Raw genomic sequence first — 25,725 nt, 5'->3', positions numbered from 1 at the left:
AGGAGGGGTCATAGAGATGAGGAAGGGGGATTATGAAGTTGGGGAAGGAGGGAGGAGAGAATGAGGAGGGGTCATGGAGATGAGGCACAGGGAATATGGAGATGAGGAGGGGTCATAGAGATGCGGAAGGGGGATTATGGAGTTGGGGAAGGAGGGAATGAGTACTGGTCATGGAGATGAGTAAGGGGGATTATGGAGTTGGGGAAGGAGGGAGGAGAGAATGAGGAGTGGTCATGGAGATGAGTCAAAGGGAATATGGAGATGAGGAGGGGTCATGGAGATGAGGAAGGGGATTATGGAGTTGGGGAAGGAGGGAGAAGATATGGAAGGCATGTTTATAATCCCTATTCCTCATCTCCATAAACATGCCTTCCATATCTTCTCCCTGCCTCCTCAACTCCATAATCCCCCTTCCTCATCTCCATGACCCCTCCTCATTCTCTCCTTCCTCTCTTCTCATCGCCATATTCCCTTTTCCCCATCACCATGACTACTCCATTGTTAACCCTCCATTCTCATCCCTATAATCCCTCTTCCTCCGCTCCATAGAGATGAGAATGGAGGGTTGAGATAATAAAGGAGGGGTCATGGAGATGAGGCAGAGGGAATATGTAGCTGAGAAGAGTGGGAGGGGAAAATGAGGAGGGTTTATGGAGATGAGAAGGGAGGGTTGAGATAACAAGGGAGGGGACATGGGGATGAGGAACGAATGAGGAGGGGTTATGGAAATGATGAAGAGGGAATATGAAGATGAGAAGGGAGGGTTGAGATAACAAGGGAGGGTATTGGTTTTAATTTTTAATGAATACTTTTTGCTCACTACTATCACTTCATGCCTCTGCAGATTGCTGGGGACGGCCGATGTTCTTCTGTGGCTTTTTCTTAGTTGTTCCCCTTATCTTTTTGGGGTTGATCAAAGTCAATTTGTAGAAGTTTACATAAGCTTGGAGCTATTACCCACATGGTAAGACGGCCATTGTTGTATTTTCTTTATTTATAAATCTTTACTAGTATGTACAATATACTGACGGATAGTCTGTGACCTTGAACCATTGTTCATATTTATACTTTATGCTCAAATATTTTTCTTATTTTTTCTTATTTTTTTATAACTTGTTATAAATTGTCTTTTGTTAGTCTAAAGTTTGATCAATAGACATTGAATACAAACATACTTTGCCTGGAAAAAAAAAAATCTTGAATACATTGGCAATTTATTTATTTTCAACTTATTTTCCAGTTTTTAACGTTAGCTGCAACATCCTGAGGAAGCTCAAGAGAGCGAAACATGTTGAAAATTGCAGCATCTCTATGTATAGATTGGTAACATGTATGGTCATCTGTGATCTTGTACCGGCTCTGTACATTAGTATCTGATATTTGTATTCATACTTTCTCTATCAATGTTTTTAACATTTGTTTGTATTTCAAAATAAAACTTTATATATTTTACTTTTGGGCATGCGACTGTTCTGCCTCTACTAGGGTACCGTTTAAAAGTCCCGGGGGTTGGTTACCCTCCAGCCCCTTTAGTTTCCCCTCCCTTTTCCTTAAATATAACAAGGAGGGGTCATGGGGATGAGGAAAGAATAAGGAGGGGTTATGGAAATGAGGAAGAGAGAATATGGAGATGAGAAGGGAGGGGTCATGGGAATGAGGAGGGGTTATGGAAATGAGGAAGAGGGAATATGGAGATGAGAAGGGAGGGTTGAGATAACAAGGGAGGGGTCATGGGAATGAGGAAAGAATGAGGAGTAGTTATGGAAATGAGGAAGAGGGAATATGGAGATGAGAAGGGAGGGGTCATGGGAATGAGGAGGGGTTATGGAAATGAGGAAGAGGGAATATGGAGATGAGAAGGGAGGGTTGAGATAACAAGGGAGGGGTCATGGGGATGAGGAACGAATGAGGAGGGGTTATGGAAATGAGGAAGAGGGAATATGGAGATGAGAAGGGAGGGTTGAGATAACAAGGGAGGGGTCATGGGGATGAGGAACGAATGAGGGGGGGTTATGGAAATGAGGAAGAGGGAATATGGAGATGAGAAGGGAGGGTTGAGATTACAAGGGAGGGGTCATGGGGATGAGGAACGAATGAGGAGGGGTTATGGAAATGAGGACGAGGGAATATGGAGATGAGAAGGGAGGGTTGAGATAACAAGGGAGGGGTCATGGGGATGAGGAACGAATGAGGAGGGGTTATGGAAATGAGGAAGAGGGAATATGGAGATGAGAAGGGAGGGTTGAGATAACAAGGGAGGGGTCATGGGGATGAGGAACGAATGAGGAGGGGTTATGGAAATGAGGAAGATGGAATATGGAGATGAGAAGGGAGGGTTGAGATAACAAGGGAGGGGTCATGGGGATGAGGAACGAATGAGGAGGGGTTATGGAAATGAGGAAGAGGGAATATGGAGATGAGAAGGGAGGGTTGAGATAACAAGGGAGGGGTCATGGGGATGAGGAACGAATGAGGGGGGGTTATGGAAATGAGGAAGAGGGAATATGGAGATGAGAAGGGAGGGTTGAGATAACAAGGGAGGGGTCATGGGGATGAGGAAAGAATGAGGAGGGGTTATGGAAATGAGGAAGAGGGAATATGGAGATGAGAAGGGAGGGTTGAGATAACAAGGGAGGGGTCATGGGGTTGAGGAAAGAATGAGGAGGAGTTATGGAAATGAGGAAGAGGGAATATGGAGATGAGAAGGGAGGGTTGAGATAACAAGGGAGGGGTCATGGGGATGAGGAACGAATGGGGGGGTTATGGAAATGAGGAAGAGGGAATATGGAGATGAGAAGGGAGGGTTGAGATAACAAGGGAGGGGTCATGGGGATGAGGAACGAATGTGGATGGGTTATGGAAATGAGGAAGAGGGAATATGGAGATGAGAAGGGAGGGTTGAGATAACAAGGGAGGGGTCATGGGGATGAGGAACAAATGAGGGGGGGTTATGGAAATGAGGAAGAGGGAATATGGAGATGAGAAGGGAGGGTTGAGATAACAAGGGAGGGGTCATGGGGATGAGGAACGAATGAGGATGGGTTATGGAAATGAGGAAGAGGGAATATGTAGATGAGAAGGGAGGGTTGAGATAACAAGGGAGGGGTCATGGGGATGAGGAACGAATGAGGAGGGGTTATGGAAATGAGGAAGAGGGAATATGGAGATGAGAAGGGAGGGTTGAGATAACAAGGGAGGGGTCATGGGGATGAGGAACGAATGAGGGGGGGTTATGGAAATGAGGAAGAGGGAATATGGAGATGAGAAGGGAGGGTTGAGATAACAAGGGAGGGGTCATGGGGATGAGGAACGAATGAGGAGGGGTTATGGAAATGAGGAAGAGGGAATATGGAGATGAGAAGGGAGGGTTGAGATAGCAAGGGAGGGGTCATGGGGATGAGGAACGAATGAGGGGGGGTTATGGAAATGAGGAAGAGGGAATATGGAGATGAGAAGGGAGGGTTGAGATAACAAGGGAGGGGTCATGGGGATGAGGAACGAATGAGGAGGGGTTATGGAAATGAGGAAGAGGGAATATGGAGATGAGAAGGGAGGGTTGAGATAACAAGGGAGGGGTCATGGGGTTGAGGAAAGAATGAGGAGGAGTTATGGAAATGAGGAAGAGGGAATATGGAGATGAGAAGGGAGGGTTGAGATAACAAGGGAGGGGTCATGGGGATGAGGAACGAATGGGGGGGGGTTATGGAAATGAGGAAGAGGGAATATGGAGATGAGAAGGGAGGGTTGCGATAACAAGGGAGGGGTCATGGGGATGAGGAACGAATGTGGATGGGTTATGGAAATGAGGAAGAGGGAATATGGAGATGAGAAGGGAGGGTTGAGATAACAAGGGAGGGGTCATGGGGATGAGGAACGAATGAGGATGGGTTATGGAAATGAGGAAGAGGGAATATGTAGATGAGAAGGGAGGGTTGAGATAACAAGGGAGGGGTCATGGGGATGAGGAACGAATGAGGAGGGGTTATGGAAATGAGGAAGAGGGAATATGGAGATGAGAAGAGAGGGTTGAGATAACAAGGGAGGGGTCATGGGGATGAGGAACGAATGAGGAGGGGTTATGGAAATGAGCAGAGGTTATGGAGATGACGAAGAGGGATTATGTAATTGGGGAGGGAAGAAGGAAATGTGGAAGAGGGGTTATGGAGATGAGGAAGGGGGAGGAGATAAGGCGGGGTCTGTGTTCTTTTATAATGCATCAGAAATCTAATAGGCGGGGCTGACACCACATGTTTCGAATTTAGAGCTCAAAAGACAGGTTGTCTGCACAAATAGGTAGGAAAACACTATATTCCTGGCATGTCAATAGTTATGCCACATTCACACTTCTGAATAGCAGCACCCAGGAGTGGTTGCCGGGAAAAAATCAATAGATTCCTTCTCATGGTTGCCAATGCTGCATACACCGAGTGACCAGCAGCAGCTGTTGAATTTCTACCCTGTACAAATCAATATCTGGTGCCATTGCTGTTTGTATGTTACCTCTCTACTGAGTGGTTACATGCAAATGGAGCTGTGCGCTGACAGTGTGCATCCAGGGGTTGGCACTTCTGGGAAAATCTGGCTGCAGCTAATTGGCCAGTTTGCATGGCGCCGTAACACCTTTTAGCCCCCCACAAACAAAGCAAACTATCCGCAGATATGCACCCATGTGCATGGGGCATTATATTTCTGTACTTAAAGCTTGCCTAAATATATAAATCACAGGGAACCGTGCATGTATGGCAGAGATGTACCGATTATGTTTTTGCCCTTTTTGCCTTGACATATGTTTTAGCCCCACGTTCACACAGATGCGACTTGTCATGCAATTTGACAGATCAAAGTGGCATGACAAGTCGCACGCTTTTTTTCTGGCTATGGAACCATTCAAATCGGTAGCAGAGGAAAAAATCTTCCAATGGGATCACTAGCTCTGGTGACCACCAGGCACTCCCTTACTTTGGAGGGGGTTTCCTCTGACTTCCTGTTCTGGCCATGGGACAGGAAGTGAAGGGAAATCTCCAGCAATGGGACACAAATGGCAAATTGGGGTCGTTGCAACCCTTCCTTACGCTACCCAAAACGGATTTGGCCTTGGTTCTGCTTTAGCTATAGGTCCGCTTTGATGTATTTATGGGGGAATCAAGCAGATATTCAGTTATATCCTTTAACATTTTTCCTTTATTCCTTGAAAGAGCTTACCTAGAATCCATAGCAGTCTGCCAGTCCTGCCCGATATCTGAGAAATAATTCTAAAGATGGCTTCAGACACATGAAGAGCCAGATAACATGAAGCTTCTCGCAAATCCTTCTAGATACGCTGCACGGAGTGCACATCTCCTATCTCATCGCCTGCCTATAATATCATGGTAACCACTATCTGTGCCCATCACCCTCTGCTCAATTGCGTTTTTCTAAAACGAATTTTAATTTAAAAAGCCTAGAAAAGGGAAAACGTCCTAGATATCAGGAATACGTAACGAGAATATTCCTGAACACGCAGAAAGACGGGGAGCTTATCATGAAATGAAACCTGTCAGACACTTTAAAGTACCCCCCCACCCACCCCCCACCCCTACCATGAGAGAATTATGGGGGCCGCCATAGCTGGGCTCTGCTTATGGGACTGTCATGCTGAGGCTTTCGCTTTGGGGATTTCTGACGTGCAGCAAGACGAGATATCATTCATTCCAACACTTTCACGGCACACATTAGGACTTCTTGAACATGGACAGCCAAGCTTTTCCAAACATACATTCCAGTGTCTTTGCCCCACCTGGGAAGTCCAGCTGCTGTGTACCAATCCCCATAGGCGTGAAAGGGTTTGCATATCCTCGTGCTCTATACCAGGGGCCTCTAAGCCTTTCAGTATGAGGGCCACGTCGTTATATATTATAGTATTAATAAATAATACTTAAGTGTTAAGTATTTCTGGGCCCAAAAAAATCTGATAAACAGTCACATCTTACATCCATGAGTGCCCACCAGAGACCCACTCTTACGTCTATGAGGGCCCACCAGAGACCCACTCTTACATCTATGAGGGCCCACCAGAGACCCACTCTTACGTCTATGAGGGCCCACCAGAGACCCGCTCTTACATCTATGAGGGCCCACCAGAGACCCACTCTTACATCTATGAGGGCCCACCAGAGACCTGCTCTTACATCTATGAGGGCCCACCAGAGACCCGCTCTTACATCTATGAGGGCCCACCAGAGACCTGCTCTTACATCTATGAGGGCCCACCAGAGACCCGCTCTTACATCTATGAGGGCCCACCAGAGACCCGCTCTTACATCTATGAGGGCCCGCCAGAGACCCACTCTTACATCTATGAGGGCCCGCCAGAGACCTGCTCTTACGTCTATGAGGGCCCACCAGAGACCTGCTCTTACATCTATGAGGGCCCACCAGAGACCTGCTCTTACGTCTATGAGGGCCCGCCAGAGACCTGCTCTTACGTCTATGAGGGCCCACCAGAGACCTGCTCTTACGTCTATGAGGGCCCGCCAGAGACCTGCTCTTACGTCTATGAGGGCCCGCCAGAGACCTGCTCTTACGTCTATGAGGGCCCGCCAGAGACCTGCTCTTACGTCTATGAGGGCCCACCAGAGACCCACTCTTACGTCTACGAGGGCCCGCCAGAGACCTGCTCTTACGTCTATGAGGGCTCACCAGAGACCCACTCTTACATCTATGAGGGCCCGCCAGAGACCCGCTCTTACGTCTATGAGGGCCCGCCAGAGACCTGCTCTTACGTCTATGAGGGCCCACCAGAGACCCACTCTTACGTCTATGAGGGCCCACCAGAGACCCACTCTTACATCTATGAGGGCCCACCAGAGACCCACTCTTACATCTATGAGGGCCCGCCAGAGACCCGCTCTTACGTCTATGAGGGCCCACCAGAGACCCACTCTTACATCTATGAGGGCCCGCCAGAGACCCGCTCTTACATCTATGAGGGCCTGCCAGAGACCTGCTCTTACGTCTATGAGGGCCCGCCAGAGACCCACTCTTACGTCTATGAGGTCCCAAGGGCCAGATAAAGGCAAGCAAAGGGCCGCAGTTTGGAGACCCCTGCCCTAAGGGATCCACCCGGACAGTCCGGGTTATGAATACATGAACATCAAGAACATTATTCATACCAGAATTCCCATAGGTGTGTGTGCACAGGGTGTGCCGATGCGCTTGTGCACATCCTAATCACCCTCTGTGCTGCAGATTCCCCATGCTGCTGCCTGGGCCCCTCCTTGTTACCCCCCCCCCCCCCGCTTCAGTTTGTGATAATATCTATAATGAAGGTGTATGTATAAAGAACCTCTTCTCGGTTCTATCATGAAGGTGTATGTATAGAGACCCTCTTCTCTGTTCTACCATGAAGGTGTATGTGTAGAGAACCTCTTCCCTGTTCTAACATGAAGGTGTATGTATAGAGAAACTCTTCTCGGTTCTATCATGAAGGTGTATGTATAGAGAACCTCTTCTCGGTTCTATCACGAAGGTGTATATATAGAGAACCTCTTCTCTGTTCTATCATGAAGGTGTATGTGTAGAGAACCTCTTCTCTGTTCTACCATGAAGGTGTATATATAGAGAACCTCTTCTCCGTTCTATCATGAAGGTGTATGTATAGAGAACCTCTTCTCTGTTCTATCATGAAGGTGTATGTGTAGAGAACCTCTTCTCTGTTCTATCATGAAGGTGTATGTATAGAGAACCTCTTCTCAGTTTTATACTTTTTTCCATTGTGTACAATACGGCTCGGAGTCACCGTGGCTTTTGTCTCTTTTCCTATATTTTCAGATGAAGTCGGAGGACAGAGTTCTGTTTACCGAGACCTACTGCAAAATCTGCAATGCGCAGTTAATCTCCGAGTCTCAGAGGGTCGCACATTACGAGGTAAGGCGAAGAGACCTGATTTTCATGACGCTCTATACGGGGATATCGAAGGGAGAATTTGTTGTGTATTGTGTCCAAATAACTGTTTATACAGAACAGGAAAACAATAAAAACCTCCTAAACTCTGATGATGTTCTATTCAACTTTTGGTTCTACCTTAAAGCGGGAGTCCGCCGGGAGTCCGCCGGGAGTCCGCCATTTTTTTTTTAAAAGCCAGCAGCTACAAATACTGCAGCTGCTGACTTTTAAAATAATGACACTTACCCGTCCAGCGCCCCCGCGATGTCAGCACCCCGAAGCCGATCTCTCGATCGTCTCTCGAGTGCTGCCGCCGCCATCTTGGGTATGGGAATCAGGAAGTGGAGCCTTTCAGCTTCATTTCCCGGTTCCCTACTGCGCATGCGCGAGTCGCGCTGTGCAATAAGGATGGTCCCCGCTGTCTCTGGGATCCTTGTGTTTCCCAGCAGACAGCGGGGGGGACCTTCGGAAAGGGGCGTTGATTCTGCAGGAAAGGGGCGTAGCTTCTGCAGAATCTACGCCGGAAGTGGGTGCAGATACCTGTACTGTACAGGTACCTGCACCCCCCTCCCCCCTGAAAGGTGGCAATTGTGGCGCCGGAGGAGGGGGGGAGGGTTCCAATGAGCGGAAGCTCCACTTTAGGGTGGACCTCCGCTTTAACCTCTTCTTTACTGGCCACTTTTACCCCCCCCCCCCCTGCCCAGACCAATTTTCAGCTTTCAGCGCTGTCACACTTTGACAATTGTGCGGTCGCGCTACACTGTACCCAAATTACATTTTTATCATTTTTTTCACACAAATAGAGCTTTCTTTTGGTGGTATTTAATCACTGCTGTGGTTTTTATTTTTTGCTATACAAATAAAAAAAAACATACATTTTAGAATTTTTTTTTTTTTTTATAGTTCGTTATAACATTTTGAAAAATGGTAATTTTTCTTTTTCATTGATATTCGCTGATGAGGCTGCACTGATGAGGCTGCACTGATGAGGCTGCATTGATGAGGCTGCACTGATGAGGCTGCATTGGTGAGGCTGCATTGATGAGGCTGCACTGATGAGGCTGCACTGATGAGGCTGCATTGATGGGCACAGATAAGGTGACACTGATAGGCGCTGATAAGGTGGCTCTGATGGGTGGCACTGATAGATATCACTGATGGGCACTGGTAGGTGGCACTGATGGGCACTGGTAGGTGGCACTGATGGGCACTGGTAGGTGGTATTGATAGGCAACACTGGTGATGAGGCACTGATTGGTGACACTGTAGGCACTGATGGGTGGTACTGTGGGCACTGGTAGGTGGCACAGGTGGGCACAGAAGCCGCTGCAGAATGATGTCCCTCTCACAGCCGCCGGTGATCTGCTTTTTTTTTCTCTCTAGCATGAGGAGAAAAAACTGCCGATTTACCGTCTCTGTTTACATCACATGATCAGTTGTCATTGACTGACAGCTGATCATGTGGTAAGGGTTCGGGATCGATCTGTGATCAGCCGAGTCTCATAGACTTCGCTGATCACAGAGTGCGCCGCATGCCCGCTCTGCAGGGGGGGGGGCGCACAGGCCGCTCGAGCACGGGAGGACGTCTATGGACGCCCTCCCGGCAAATCAGGTCCGTGGCTGCAGCCGTCTTTCTGCTATAGCGAGGACGAGAGGTGGATAAAGTGTTTGTAAACCTCAGACGTGAAATATGAACAAAGCATATGCTTCTATAGTGTGTACTTTGTCTCAGTCCAGAGCACTGAGTGTCATTTCTGTGTACTGCCTCCTTCCTCTGCTATCGACATGAATCACTTCTGACACCAAGAGAAAAAAAAGAAGAAGAAAGGACCCCCAGCACACAGCCTGTGATTGACAGCCTCAGCTTTGTCCCCAGCGCTTCTGATAAGGCAGTACAGCCAACCCTCCTGTACTGGGCCCCGGCCCCATCAGTTAAAAAAGTGGGGGGGGGGGGGGGGCATCTGTTAAAGTGGAGTTCCACCCATTTAAAACTCGGCAGCTACAAAAAGTGTAGCTGCTGACTTTTAATAATGGGACGCTCACCTGTCCCGGGGTCCAGTGATGCGGGGCGCGCGAAGCCCCGCTCCTCTCTGTCCTTTCTCTCTGCAGCGCCGGCATTCTAACTGTGGGCGCCCGGGGTGTGGCTTCACCCGCTCCCCCCACCCCCAAGAAATATGGCACATATCACAAAATAATAAGTGCTCGAGTGCAAAGTGAACCAGGTGCTCGGTGCAGCGATCATAATAATCAGCACATGGTGATCATAATAACCAGGAGACAATAATGCTTAACCACTTGCCACCCACCCACCGTCACATGACGGCGATCACGTGGCTAGGACACGGCGAGATCCCGATCTCTGTAAAGAGCCGCGGCTCTTTAACCATGTGATAGACTGTGCCCAATCACAGCCGGTCACATGTAAACACGGAGATGCTGGTAATCGGCACTCTTCACCTCACACTGACAGAGTGTGAGGAGAGGAGAGCCGATCAGCGGCATCTCCTCGCAGGGGACATCTAGGTATGTAATCAGGGCACTGATCATCAGTGCCCTGATTACAATTAAGTGCCCACCAGTGCCAGCAATGATTTCCCACCAGTGCCAGCAATGATTTCCCACCAGTGCCAGCAATGATTTCCCACCAGTGCCAGCAATGAGTGCACACCAGTACCAGCAGTGCTCCCAAGTGACAGCAATCAGTGGCCATTAGTGATGCCAGTCAGTGCTGGCAATCACTGCTGCCCACCAATGCCCATCACTGTTGCCCATCAATGCCACCTAAAAATGCTCATCAGTGGTGCCCATTAGTGCCGCCTATCCGTGCTGCCTATCTGCGCCCACCAGTGCCACCTATCAGTGCCACCCATCAGTGGCGCCTATTAGTGTTCATCAGTGCCACCTATCAGTGCCCATAAGTGCAGAATATTTGTGCCTCCTCGTCAGTGATACTTAAACAGTGTCCATAAGCGCCGCTTCATCAGTGCCCATCAGTGCAGCCTATCAGTGCCCACCAGTGCCATCAATCAGTGCCGCCTATTAGTGCTCATCAGTGCCACCTATCAGTGCCCATAAGTGCGGTATATTTGTGCCTCCTCATCTGTGCCACCTAATCAGTGCCCATCAGTGCAGCCTATCAGTGCCCACCAGTGCCACCCATCAGTGCTGCCTATCAGTGCCCATAAGTGTGGCATATTCGTGCCTCCTTGTCAGTGCCACCTAATCAGTGCCCATGAGCGCCGCCTCATCAGTGGCCTATCAGTGCCCACCAGTGCCACCCTTCACTGCCACCCATCAGTGCCCATAAATGCAGCATATTCGTGCCTCCTTGTCAGTGCCACCTAATCAGTGTCCATGAGCGCCGCCTCATCAGTGCCCACCAGTGCCACCCATTAGTGCCGCCTATCAGTGCCCATAAGTACGGCATATTCGCTCCTTCCTCGTCAGTGCCACCTAATCAGCGCTCATGAGCGCCGCCGCATCAGTGCCCATCAGTGCCGCCTCATCAGCGCCCCCTGGGCTCTGATATCAAAATATAAGACAGTCCCCAAAAAAAAACGTGACAATCAAAAATTGTTGAATATGAGGTATTTCCCTTCAACGTAAAACGCGTGGGGAAAAAATGGCCGATGCCAGGCCAATCCACTGCAGTGATACCTTTAATGTACACAAGCCCCTCCCCTACTGCTGTAAGGTTACAGCATGAATGGATCGGTTACTTTGGACGGGGGGGTCTTCAGAGGGCCCCTCTTTGGTGGATGCAGCAATGGATCATAGATATGGGCACACAGCCTTCACCTCCAGTTAGCTCAATTGAGATGGTAACAGTGGAAGAAAGATCCCAATAGCATCATACCGCTATAAAGAAAGCGCTCCAATAACACTCCACGAGCGGAGAGCTCATATGCTTACATCACTTTCGGTTTCTGTTTATTGCTCCACCCCGACGCGTATCGTCACATCACGTGACTTCGCCAGGGATTCACTGATCCTCTTCTGCCTCCCCCTGCAGCTCTGCCAACTTCTTTCCCCCCCCTCCGGCTGCATTGCAGGGGGGGATTCGTTTTAGCGCATGCGCCCCTTCCATCTTTTAGGCACATTTTCATTAATATATATATATATAATTTTTTTTTTTTGGATGGAACACCACTTTAAGTGGTTTAAAGTAGAGCTGTGCTGAATAGCAAAACATGGCCTGGTCATGAAGGGGGGGGGGGGGGGTAAATGTTTTCCGGAGGTCAAGCGGTTAACTAAAGAGACCAATTCGTGCACTGAAACTCTTTCAGCAAAGAACAGACCTATAAAGAAGATGTTGAATACCCACCTCGCCCGCTGTGCCCGGCCCCGCAGATCCTGACAACCACAGTCCAGGGTTGTCGGGAAGAGGCCCTTGTCACCATCAACATGGGGACAAGGTGTTTTGGGGTGGGGAGGGGGGGGGGCGCAGAGCCTCCCACCACCCCCCCTCTAAAGCACCCACCGCCCATGTTGAGGGCATGTGGTCTGGTATGGTTCAGGAGGGGGGGGGGAGTGCTTTCTCCCCCCGCCCCCCACTTTCCTGACCGGCCAGGCTGCATACTCAGATAAGGGTCTGGTATGGATTTGGGGGGGGGGGGGGTGATGACAATGTGGTCTTCCTCTTCCGCTTACATTATTTTCAATTTATTTTGCATTACAGCCGTAATGAGCAGTTGGGGGAGCAGAGGTGGGGGGAGGGGGGGGAGCAGAGGTGGGGGGAGGGGGGGGAGGGGGTCATGTGACTTGAGTCCCCATATGATGTAAAGATTCTATTGCGATTTATAGCGCACCGCTTTCCATTCACTAATGGATCCCGCAAACTCAACACATTGAGAGTGTTCCTGTAGGCGGGGGATGGGTTATATTCATTTTTCTCTTCAGAAGTAAAAGAGACGTTCTCATAAAAAACAAAACATTTATTCCTTTATGTCCTCCAACGGCTTCAATACATTCCGAGCCGCTGACCCTCACCAATCCGCAGATCCGGTCTGACCTCTCGCTGACTTCCCTGGCCGCATGCTTCTCCTCCATTCAGAGGCAGAGACAGCCGGGCTACTAGTCCTTTCCGAAGGAGAGAGGTCACCCGACACGGCACCGGGAGAGGCAAAAGTATATACAAGAGAAATCCAAGGTATGGATATTTTATACATATATTAGATACATTGTTCAAGCTTGGATGAGCTATGTATATACTATACCTAGGGGATCCCTCCACAACCTGGAAATCACTCCATGAACACCACTACTATATCACTATCATACCACTACTACATCACTATCATACCACTACTACATCACTATCATACCACTACTACACCACTATCATACCACTACTACATCACTACTACACCGCTACTACACCACTATCATACCACTACTACATCACTACTACACCGCTACTACACCACTATCATACCACTACTACACCGCTACTACACCACTATCATACCACTACTACATCACTATCATACCACTACTACATCACTACTACACCGCTACTACACCACTATCATACCACTACTACATCACTACTACACCACTATCATACCACTACTACATCACTATCATACCACTACTACACCACTATCATACCACTACTACATCACTACTACACCACTATCATACCACTACTACACCACTATCATACCACTACTACATCACTACTACACCACTATCATACCACTACTACACCACTATCATACCACTACTATATCACTACTACATCACTATCATACCACTACTACACCACTATCATACCACTACTACATCACTACTACACCACTATCATACCACTACTACACCGCTACTACACCACTATCATACCACTACTACATCACTATCATACCACTACTACATCACTACTACACCGCTACTACACCACTATCATACCACTACTACATCACTACTACACCACTATCATACCACTACTACATCACTATCATACCACTACTACACCACTATCATACCACTACTACATCACTACTACACCACTATCATACCACTACTACACCACTATCATACCACTACTACATCACTACTACACCACTATCATACCACTACTACACCACTATCATACCACTACTATATCACTACTACATCACTATCATACCACTACTACACCACTATCATACCACTACTACATCACTACTACACCACTATCATACCACTACTACATCACTACTACATCACTATCATACCACTACTACACCACTATCATACCACTACTACACCGCTACTACACCACTATCATACCACTACTACACCGCTACTACACCACTATCATACCACTACTACACCGCTACTACACCACTATCATACCACTACTACACCGCTACTACACCACTATCATACCACTACTACATCACTATCATACCACTACTACACCACTACTACACCACTATCATACCACTATCATACCACTACTACACCGCTACTACACCACTATCATACCACTACTACACCGCTACTACACCACTATCATACCACTACTACATCACTATCATACCACTACTACACCGCTACTACACCACTTTCATACCACTACTACACTGCTACTACACCCCTATCATACCACTACTACACCGCTACTACACCACTATCATACCACTACTACATCACTATCATACCACTACTACACCGCTACTACACCCCTATCTTACCACTACTACACCACTATCATACCACTACTACATCCCTATCATACCACTACTACATCCCTATCATACCACTACTACACCACTATCATACCACTACTACACCGCTATCATACAACTACTACACCGCTACTACACCACTACTACACCGCTACTACACCACTACTACACCACTATCATACCACTACTACACCACTATCATACCACTACTACACCACTATCGTACCACTACTGCACCGCTATCATACCACTACTACACCACTATCTACCACTACTACACCACTACTACATCACTATCATATCACTACTACACCACTACTACACCACTATCATACCACTACCACACCACTATCATACCACTACTACACCACTATCATACCACTACCCCACCATTATCATACCACTACTACACCACTATCATACCACTACCACACCACTATCATACCACTACTACACCACTATCATACCACTACTACACCACTATCATACCACTACCACACCACTATCATACCACTACTACACCACTATCATACCACTACCACACCACTATCATACCACTACTACACCACTATCATACCACTACCACACCACTATCATACCACTACTACACCACTATCATACCACTACCACACCACTATCATACCACTACTACACCACTATCATACCACTACTACACCACTATCATACCACTACTACACCACTATCATACCACTACCACACCACCATCATACCACTACTACACCACTATCATACCACTACTACACCACTATCATACCACTACTACACCACTATCATACCACTACCACACCACTATCATACCACTACCACACCACTATCATACCACTACTACACCACTATCATACCACTACACCACTATCCCTATACCTCATACTGACCAATGATGGGGCACTATTCCTCCCACTGACACCAATGATGGGGCACTATTCCTCCCACTGATGCCAATGATGGGGCACTATTCCTCCCACTGATACCAATGATGGGGCACTATTCCTCCCACTGATGCCAATGATGGAGCACTATTCCTCCCACTGATGCCAATGATGGAGCACTATTCCTCCCACTGATGCCAATGATGGGGCACTATTCCTCCCACTGACGCCAATGATGGGGCACTATTCCTCCCACTGACACCAATGATGGGGCACTATTCCTCCCACTGATGCCAATGATGGGGCACTATTCCTCCCACTGATGCCAATGATGGGGCACTATTCCTCCCACTGACACCAATGATGGGGCACTATTCCTCCCACTGACACCAATGATGGGGCACTATTCCTCCCACTGACACCAATGATGGGGCACTATTCCTCCCACTGATGCCAATGATGGGGCACTATTCCTCCCACTGATGCCAATGATGGGGCACTATTCCTCCCACTGACACCAATGATGGGGCACTATTCCTCCCACTGACACCAATGATGGGGCACTATTCCTCCCACTGACACCAATGATGGGGCACTATTCCTCCCACTGATGCCAATGATGGGGCACTATTCCTCCCACTGATGCCAATGATGGGGCACTATTCCTCCCACTGACACCAATGATGGGGCACTATTCCTCCCACTGATACCAATGATGGGGCACTATTCCTCCCACTGATGCCAATGATGGGGCACTATTCCTCCCACTGATGCCAATGATGGGGCACTATTCCTCCCACTGACACCAATGATGGGGCACTATTCCTCCCACTGACACCAATGATGGGGCACTATTCCTCCCACTGACACCAATGATGGGGCACTATTCCTCCCACTGATGCCAATGATGGGGCACTATTCCTCCCACTGATGCCAATGATGGGGCACTATTCCTCCCACTGACACCAATGATGGGGCACTATTCCTCCCACTGATACCAATGACGGGGCACTATTCCTCCCACTGACACCAATGATGGGGCGCTACGCGCCGATCATTCTCAGGAGAGGCAGAACCGCTGTAAACAAGGCAGATCGCCGTTCTGTGAGAGGGGAAGATGGAGATCTTGTGTTTCTGCTTAGCAGGAACACGAATCTCTGTCTTCCTCCAGTCAAAGTACCTCCCCCACACAGTTACAAAGCACTCCCTATGAGCACATTTAACCCTTAGGTCGCCCCTGAGGTCAACCCCTCTTTCCTGCCAGTGTGATTAGTACAGTGACAGTGCATTTGTTTTTGTTTTTTTTTAGTACTGATCACTGCATTAGTGGCCCCCAAAAGGTGTCACTAATGCCGTGTGTACACACCACCGGACTTTCCAGAAGACTAGGTTCCTTTTTTTTTTTAGTCCTGTTTACGTCATCACGTTACGTACAATCGGATTTTTCCGACAACTTTGTCCGACCCGTGTGCATGCGACACAAGTTTGGCACAGAATCCGTCGGAAAAAATCCGATGGATTTTTTTGTCGGAATGAATGTTCGACCCGTGTGTACAAGGCATTAGTGTCAGATTTCTCCGCCGCAATGTTGCAGTCCCGCTAAAAATCGCTGATCTCCGCCATTACCAAATAAATGACATTTATTATTACTAAATAAATAAATAAAAATTCAATAAATATATCACAAAGTTTTTTTTTTTTTTTTTTTTTTTTATTTACCAAAAATTTATAGCAGAATACATATTGACCTAAATTGATGAAGAAATTATTATTATTTTTTTTTTTTTATTTGCTATGTTTTATAGTATTAGGTAAAAAAAAAATTTTTTTTATTTTTCAAAAATTGTCGCTCTTTTTTTTTTGTACCGCAAAAAAAACAAACAAAAAAATAAAAAATGCAGAGGTGATCAAATACTACCAAAAGAAAGCTCTATTTGTGGGGAAAATAAGCAGACATTAATTTTATTGACCCCGCAATTGTCAGTTAAAGCGGTGTTCCACACACACACACAAAAAAAAAAAAAAAAGATTAAAATTCCTAAACAAATAAAAAAAAAATACATTTGGAATTTTTTTTTTTTTTTTAAACTCACCTCTAAATGCCTGTTGCTAGGGGGTCCCTCGTAGTCTGCCTCCTTCAGTGCCTGGGCTGGTGACATCACTTCCCCCCTCGGCGCAGGAAGGGCTCAGCTCCGCCCCCTCCCTCCTGTCAGTCACCCTGGACACGTGACAGGTCCCAGATGACAGCGCGGCCGATCACGGCGCGCGGCGACCGCAGTGGGTGCCCGGCTGTGGCTTCACAGGGTGCCCACAGTTGCAATGGGGGGGGGTGGGGCTTCGCTCCCCCGCATCGCTGGGCCCAGGTAAGTTTCCGATTATTAAAAGTCAGCAGCTGCAGTATTTGTAGCTGCTGACTTTTAATTTTTTTTTTTTTTTTTTTTTTAAGGGAAACTCCTCTTTAACCACTTAAGCCCCGGACCAATTTGCAGCCAAAGGACCAGGTCCCTTTTTGCGTCGCTTTAACTGACAATTGCGCCGGTCGTGTGACGTGGCTCCCAAACAAAATTGACGTCCTTTTTTTTTCCCCCACAAATAAAGCTTTCTTTTGGTGGTATTTGATCGCCCCTGCGGTTTTTGTTTTTTTGCGTTATAAACAAAAATAGAGCGACAATTTTGAAAAAAACGCAATATTTTTTTACTTTTTGCTATAATAAATATCCCCAAAAAATATATAAAAAAAAAACATTTTTTTCCCTCAGTTTAGGCCGATACGTATTCTTCTACATATTTTTGGTAAAAAAAAAAAAACGCAATTAGCGATTATTGATTGGTTTGCGCAAAAGTTATAGCGTTTACAAAATAGGGGTTAGTTTTATAGCATTTTTATTAAAAAAAAAATTTTCACTAGTAATGGCGGCGATCAGCGTTTTTTTTTTTTGGTGACTGCGACATTATGAATGACACATCGGACATTTTTGACACATTTTTGGGACCGTTGTCATTTATACAGCAATCAGTGCTATTTAAATGCAGTGATTCCTGTGTAAATGACACTGGCAGTGAAGGAGTTAACCACTAGGGGGCAGTGTAGGTGTTATGAGTGACGTTATGTGGGTTTTTTTTATTGTAGGGAGCGTGGCCTGGCATGTGACGTCACTGATCGTCCTTCCCTATAAAAGGGAACAGACGATCAGGTGACAGGGAAGCACGGGGGAGAGGTTTGTTTAGACTTCTCCTCGTTCCTCAGCTCTGTGATCCGATCGCGGGACACCAGCGGCGATCTGGTCCGCTGGTCCCACGGTCATGGAGCTCAGGACCGGGCCAGGAGTGCGCCGCCGGCTGCGCGCTCCCGACCCACGGCTGGGCACTTAAAAAGCAACGTACAGGTACAAGTACGTGCCCAGCCATGCCATTCTGCCGACGTATTTCGGCTTGAGGCGGTCCTTAAGTGGTTAACCACTTGCCGACCGCCACACGCCGATGTACGTCCTATTTTTTGAAGAGGGATATCTCAGTAACGGCAGCAGCTGCTGCCACAACCGAGATATCCATCTCTTCAGGCGGCGGTCGGCTGTACGATAACGGTGGTCTCCGCGGCGGATTCGCCGCGAGATCACCGCTATCGGCGGCGGGAGAGGTGCCGCCCCCCCCCTCCCGCCGCCCTCCCGCACCTTTCCGCCGCTTACCGGAGCCGTCGGTAGCGGCGGAGGCGATCGGGTCCTCTTCCTAGCTGGGCATAGAGACAAGTGAGGCTAAGATGGCCCCCCCACTCGTCTCTATACCATAGGAGGGCGGAAGCGACGTCAAAACGTCACTTCCGCCCATACCTCTTAAAGGTATATTTTTTTTTAAATGTCAAATTTTCTTTTTTTTTTTTGCATTTTAGCCCAAATATGAGATCTGAGGAATTTTTGACCCCCCCCAGATCTCATATTTAAGAGGACCTGTCATGCTTTTTTCTATTACAAGGGATGTTTACATTCCTTGTAATAGGAATAAAAGTGATCCATTTTTTTTTTTAAAACAGTGTAAAAATAAATAAAATCAATTAAAATAAATAAGAAAAAAAAAAAAATTTTTTAAAAACACCCCGTCGCCACGAGCTTGCGCACAGAAGCGGGCGCATACGTGAGTAGCGCCCGAATATGAAAACGGTGGTCAAACCACACCATGTGAGGTATCGCCGCGATCGGTAGAGCGAGAGCAATAATTCTAGCCCTAGACCTCCTCTGTAACGCAAAAAATGCAACCTGTAGAATTTTTTAAATGTCGCTTATGGAGATTTTTGAGGCTAAAAGTTTGACGCCATTCCACGAGCGGGCGCAATTTTGAAGCCTGACATGTTGGGTATCAATTTACTCGGCGTACCATTATCTTTCACAATATAAAAAAAAATTGGGCTAATTTTACTGTTGTCTTATTTTTTTATTCATTTTTATTCATTTTATTATTTCCAAAAAAAGTGCGCTTGTAAGACCGCTGCGCAAATACGGTGTAAAAAAAAAGTATTTCAATGAGCGCCATTTTATTCTCTAGGGTGTTAGAAAAAAAAACAATATAAAATGTTTGGGGGTTCTAAGTAATTTTCTAGCACAAAAAAAAACTGTTTTAAACATGAAAACACCAAGTCTGAAAAAGAGGCCTGGTCCTTAAGTGGTTAAAGTAACGCAGTGTCCTGGTCATGTAGGCGGGGGGGGGGGTAAAACCTTCCGGGCTGAAGTGATTAAACAAAAAAAAAAAAGTGGGCTAACTTTACCATTTTGTTTGTTTTAATTAAAATGTATATTTTTCAACAAAAAAAAAATGTTTGAAAAGACCGCTGCGCAAATACAGTGCGACATAAAATATTGCAACGACCGCCATTTTATTCTCCGGGGTCTCTGCTAAAAAATATAAATCTATCATTAGTTACATAGTTAGTCCGGTTGAAAAAAAGACACAAGTCCATCCAGTTCAACCACAAAAAAAATAAAATAATAAATAATAATAATAAAATCATGTTTGGGGGTTCATTTTTTCTCATCAAATGTTTTCTTTAATGTGTATTTATGAACAATATTTATGGGATTTATTCATACAACCGGCACACACACACGCATACACGTTTATCTGTTGATCACATTTATCTCATGCAACAAGAAAGCAAAGAAAAGATCCTTCTGAATCCCCAGGAAATTAATATTTTATGACGCGCCGAGTTGTCCTTTTTTTTTTTTTTTTTTTCTCCGGCACATTCCCCATCGGGGGGTCCTGTGAGCGGAGGAGATGGAGGATTTAATGTCACACCTGAGGAGAGCTCCGCACTTAGTCACCGAGACCTTGAACTTTTACCTTTTTTCTTTTACAGCCTTTATTTTCCTGGAAGTGTCTTGGAAGGGAGGGGGGGGAGGGGGAGGGGGAGAGAGAGATGCGTCTCCCCGAAGCGACAGCGCAAATGTATTTTTCTCACCTCCGTCTGACTTCAGACTAATCATTTTTCTCGGTGCCGGCACTAAATGACTCATCTGGAGTGACACCTTCCAGAAGACGTGTAATATAAAGACGCACGCACATCGCACATAACATCAGAGTCATCGGCGCCCCGTAATGGCGTCACATTGCCCACTGAGCGTAAAACAGAGCTCTGTGTGACCGGTACGTTTTTAGCTTAAATCGCTTTTCTGCTGGCTTGCCATGACTTTAACTCCTTATCAGTGTCGGGACAGGGACATCTAGAGACCAGGGAGAACGTTACCACCTTTCTGTGCCAGGACAGGGATTATCTAGAGCCTGGGGCGAACTTTACCACCTTATCAGTGCTAGAACAGGGCCATCTAGAGCCTAGGGTGAACTTTACTACCTTAGTGCTGGGACAAGGTCATCTAGAGCCCAGGATGAACATCAACTCCTTATCAGTGCCAGGACAAGGTCATCTAGAGCCCATTGCAAATTTTACCTCCCTATCAGTGCCGGGACAGGGTCATCTAGAGCCTAGGGTGAACTTTACCACCTTATCAGTGCTTGGACAAGGTCGCCTAGAGCCAAGGGCGAACTTCAACTCCTTTTCAGTGCCGGGTCAAGGTCATCTAGAGCCAAGGGCAAACTTTACCTCCTTATTAGTGCTTGGACAAGGTCGCCTAGAGCCAAGGGCGAACTTCAACTCCTTATCAGTGGCGAGCCAAGGTCATCTAGAGCCAAGGGAAAACTTTACCTCCTTATCAGTGCTTGGACAAGGCAATACCTCCTTATCAGTGCCGGGACAGGGTTATCTAGAGCCTAGGGTGAACTTTACTACCTTAGTGCTGGGACAAGGTCACCTAGAGCCAAGGGCGAACTTCAACTCCTTTTCAGTGCCGGGCCAAGGTCATCTAGAGCCAAGGGCAAACTTTACCTCCTTATCAGTGCTTGGACAAGGTCGCCTAGAGCCAAGGGCGAACTTCAACTCCTTTTCAGTGCCGGGCCAAGGTCATCTAGAGCCTGGGGCGAACTTTACCACCTTATCAGTGCTGGGACAAGGTGATCTAGAGCCTAGGGTGAACTTTACTACCTTAGTGCTGGGACAAGGTCATCTAGAGCCCAGGATGAACATCAACTCCTTATCAGTGCCAGGACAAGGTCATCTAGAGCCCATTGCGAATTTTACCTCCTTATTAGTGCCGGGACAGGGTTATCTAGAGCCTAGGGTGAACTTTACCACCTTATCAGTGCTAGAACAGGGCCATCTAGAGCCTAGGGTGAACTTTACTACCTTAGTGCTGGGACAAGGTTGCCTAGGGTGAATTTTACCACCTTTTCAGTGCTTGGACAAGGTCGCCTAGAGCCAAGGGCAAACTTTACCTCCTTATCAGTGCTTGGACAAGGTCGCCTTGAGCCAAGGGCGAAATTTAACTCCTTATCAGTGGCGGGCCAAGGTCATCTAGAGCCAAGGGCAAACTTTACCACCTTATCAGTGCTGGGACAAGGTGATCTAGAGCCTAGGGTGAACTTTACTACCTTAGTGTTGGGACAAGGTCGCCTAGAGCCAAGGGCGAACTTCAACTCCTTTTCAGTGCCGGGCCAAGGTCATCTAGAGCCAAGGGCAAACTTTACCTCCTTATCAGTGCTTGGACAAGGTCGCCTAGAGCCAAGGGCGAACTTCAACTCCTTATCAGTGGCGGGCCAAGGTCATCTAGAGCCAAGGGAAAACTTTACCTCCTTATCAGTGCTTGGACAAGGTAATACCTTCTTATCAGTGCGGGGACAGGGTTATCTAGAGCCTAGGGTGAATTTTACCACCTTTTCAGTGCTTGGACAAGGTCGCCTAGAGCCAAGGGCAAACTTTACCTCCTTATCAGTGCTTGGACAAGGTCGCCTAGAGCCAAGGGCGAAATTTAACTCCTTATCAGTGGCGGGCCAAGGTCATCTAGAGCCAAGGGCAAACTTTACCTCCTTATCAGTGCTTGGACAAGGTCGCCTAGAGCCAAGGGCGAACTTTAACTCCTTATCAGTGGCGGGCCAAGGTCATCTAGGGCCAAGGGCAAACTTTACCTCCTTATCAGTGCCAGGACATGGTCATCTAGAGCCCAGGGCGAACTTTACTTCCTTATCAGTGCTGGGACAAGGTCAGCTAGAGCCCATTGCAAACTATAACTCCTTATCAGTCCTGGGACAAGGTCATCTGAAGCCCGGTGTGAACATTAACTCCTTATTAGTGCCGGGACAAGGTCATCTATATAGCCAAGGGCAAACTTTACCTTCTTATCAGTACTTGGACAAGGTCATCTAGAGCCAAGGGCGAACTTTAACTCCTTATCAGTGCTGGGACAAGGTCAGCTAGAGCCCTTTGCGAACTATAACTCCTTATCAGTCCCGGGACAAGGTCATCTAAAGCCCAGGGTGAACATTAACTCCTTATTAGTGCCCGGACAAGCTTATCTAGAACCCAGGGCGAACTTTAACTCCTTATTGAAAGGAATTGTACACCTTGAAGACCACCCTGGTTTATGCAGGCAGACCACCGGGACCCTCGGATCCGGGAGAGACCACATGAGACACGGGAAACAAGCTGGAGTGTGTTCATAAGATCTCATATTTTTATTGAATACAAGGGCAATATATATACCAGAAAAAATACATGTCGAAGGGTTTTTACAAAACTTAAACTCAGTACTTTCTTATCAAGAGTTAGGCTGCTTGACTAGATAACAAGAAATAGCTAATGACTTTGCTGACACAAATTCGGCTTCACCACAATAAAATGGAAGAGAATCTAAGATGGAGTCAGTTGCTTATACATTCTGTTACACTTATCAGTGTCGGGACAAGGTCATCTAGAGCCAAGGGTGAACATGCCAAATTGCGTCCCCCCACCCCCCACCCCCCCAAGGAAGGGGAATTTTGTATTAGCAAACCCAAAAAAAGCACTAATCTGCATGCTTACCCCTAAACATAAATTCCCCCTTCTCCCAGTACAAATACAACCACCCTAGTGAAATAGGCTGACGTCCTCTCATTCCCCATATGCCCCCAGCACAAATCCACCCTCCCCCCCCAAAAAAAAGTTTACATAGGCAGACCGCCATTCTGCCTCTCCAGAAGAACGATTGGCAGGTCCTGACAGACATTGGATCTGCCGGACCTGCTGATTGGCTCCCACTGTGTCCAACCACAGCGGGAGCAGGGTTCCCGGCTACGCGCCTGCACCCCAGACCCAGTGCATGAAATCACAAACAGGTATGTGATTTTGCGCAGGAGGGCTGCACTGCCGTAGTGTATCTGCGTGGGGGTGGTCCTCGAAACAGGAAAGACCAAATGATATGTGTCGCCTCCTAATGCAACACACGTTAACCCCTTGACGACCAGCGCACGACGATGTACGTTGGCACAATAGCACAGCTGGTCAAATGGACGCACAGGTTAATCCCCTTTAAATGGAGGCATAGTGGGCGCGATCACGCCGCCGCAGGTCCTGCTGGGCTTGATGTCCACCGGGGGGCCCGCGATCATTTCACGGAGCGGCAGAGCGTGCCCGCAGGTCCCACGGGCTTGATATCCATGAGCATGCCCGCGGTTGCCGCGGGCTCGATGTCCACTGGGGGCCCGCGATCTTTTCGCGGAGCGTCAGAGCGGGGAGATGCCTATGTAAACAAGGCGTTTCCCTGTTCTGCCTAGCAACATGACAGAGATCTACTGCTCCCTGTCATCGGGAGCAGTGATCGCTGTCATATGAGTGGAAGCCCACCCCCCCCCCCCCCCCCCACAGCTAGAATCACTCCCTAGGACACACTTAACACCTTGATCTCCCTCTAGTGTTTAACCCCTTCCCTGCCAGTGTCATTTACACAGTAATCAGTGCATTTTTATAACACTGATCGCTGTATAAATGGCAATGGTCCCAAAATAGTGTCAAAAGTGTCCGATGTGTCCGCCATAATGTCGCAGCCCCGATAAAAATCGCAGATCGCCGCCATTACTAGTAAAAAAAATAAAAATGGCATAAATCTATTACCTATTTTGTAGACGCTATAACTTTTGAGCAAAACAATCAATATACGCTTATTGTGATTTTTATTTTTTACCAAAAATATGTAAAAAAATTACATATCGAGCCTAAAATGAGAAAGAAATTAGTTTTTTTTTTTAAATATATTTTTGGGGGGATATTTATTATAGAAAAAAAGTAAAAAAAAATTGCTTTTTTTTTTCAAAATTGTCGCTCTTTTTTGTTTATAGCGCAAAAAAATTAAAACCGCAGAGGTGATCAAATACCACCAAAAGAAAGCTCTATTTGTAGGGGAAAAAAGAACGTAAATTTTGTTTGGGTACAGCATCGCACGACCGCGCAATTGTCAGTTAAAGCGACGCAGTGCCGAATCGCAAAAAGTGCTTTGGTCAGGAAGGGGGGGGGGGGGGTAAATCCTTCCGGGGCTGAAGTGGTTAAACAAACAATACGTTTTATCGACAATGCAAGTGGTTTAGGCTTTTTAATACGCAGATTTTTTTTTTAGGAGCGGACGCAATGTTTACTTGCAATTTTTTTAATTTATTTATTTATTTGGCTGTTTGATTTCTATTAATCACACCGTGTATAATTGCTGCAGGTTGTGCTCATTCTGCAGGATCAGAAATGAAAACTTGATATGCAAAGAGGCGAATGAAGCCAGAAGCTAAGCAGATTACATGTACAGGGAACATTCTATTTAAAGGAAAAGTAATGAAATGACGAGATTTTATCTCATTTTGGAGCCTTGGGTTAGAAAACATTCAGGTATTCGTTCAAAACA

General features: G+C 47.0%; 1 protein-coding gene across 1 annotated transcript in view; it reads left to right on the top strand.

Annotated features, from left to right (window-relative positions):
* The window catches only part of ZMAT4 (zinc finger matrin-type 4), a 1,011,964-nt gene that overhangs the window by 175,513 nt on the left and 810,726 nt on the right, over positions 1-25,725 (top strand). Inside the window, exon 2 of the mRNA XM_077455722.1 lies at positions 7,810-7,905. Within this exon, the coding sequence (XP_077311848.1) occupies positions 7,810-7,905 (96 nt within the window). The remainder of the gene's footprint in view (positions 1-7,809; positions 7,906-25,725) is intronic.

The sequence above is a fragment of the Lithobates pipiens genome, unplaced genomic scaffold (assembly GCF_037356315.1).
Source record: "Lithobates pipiens isolate NorthernLeopardFrog02 unplaced genomic scaffold, aLitPip1_a1.2 Scaffold_25, whole genome shotgun sequence".
Lineage (NCBI taxonomy): Eukaryota > Metazoa > Chordata > Amphibia > Anura > Ranidae > Lithobates > Lithobates pipiens.
This window is presented reverse-complemented; position numbering and strand designations above follow the sequence as displayed.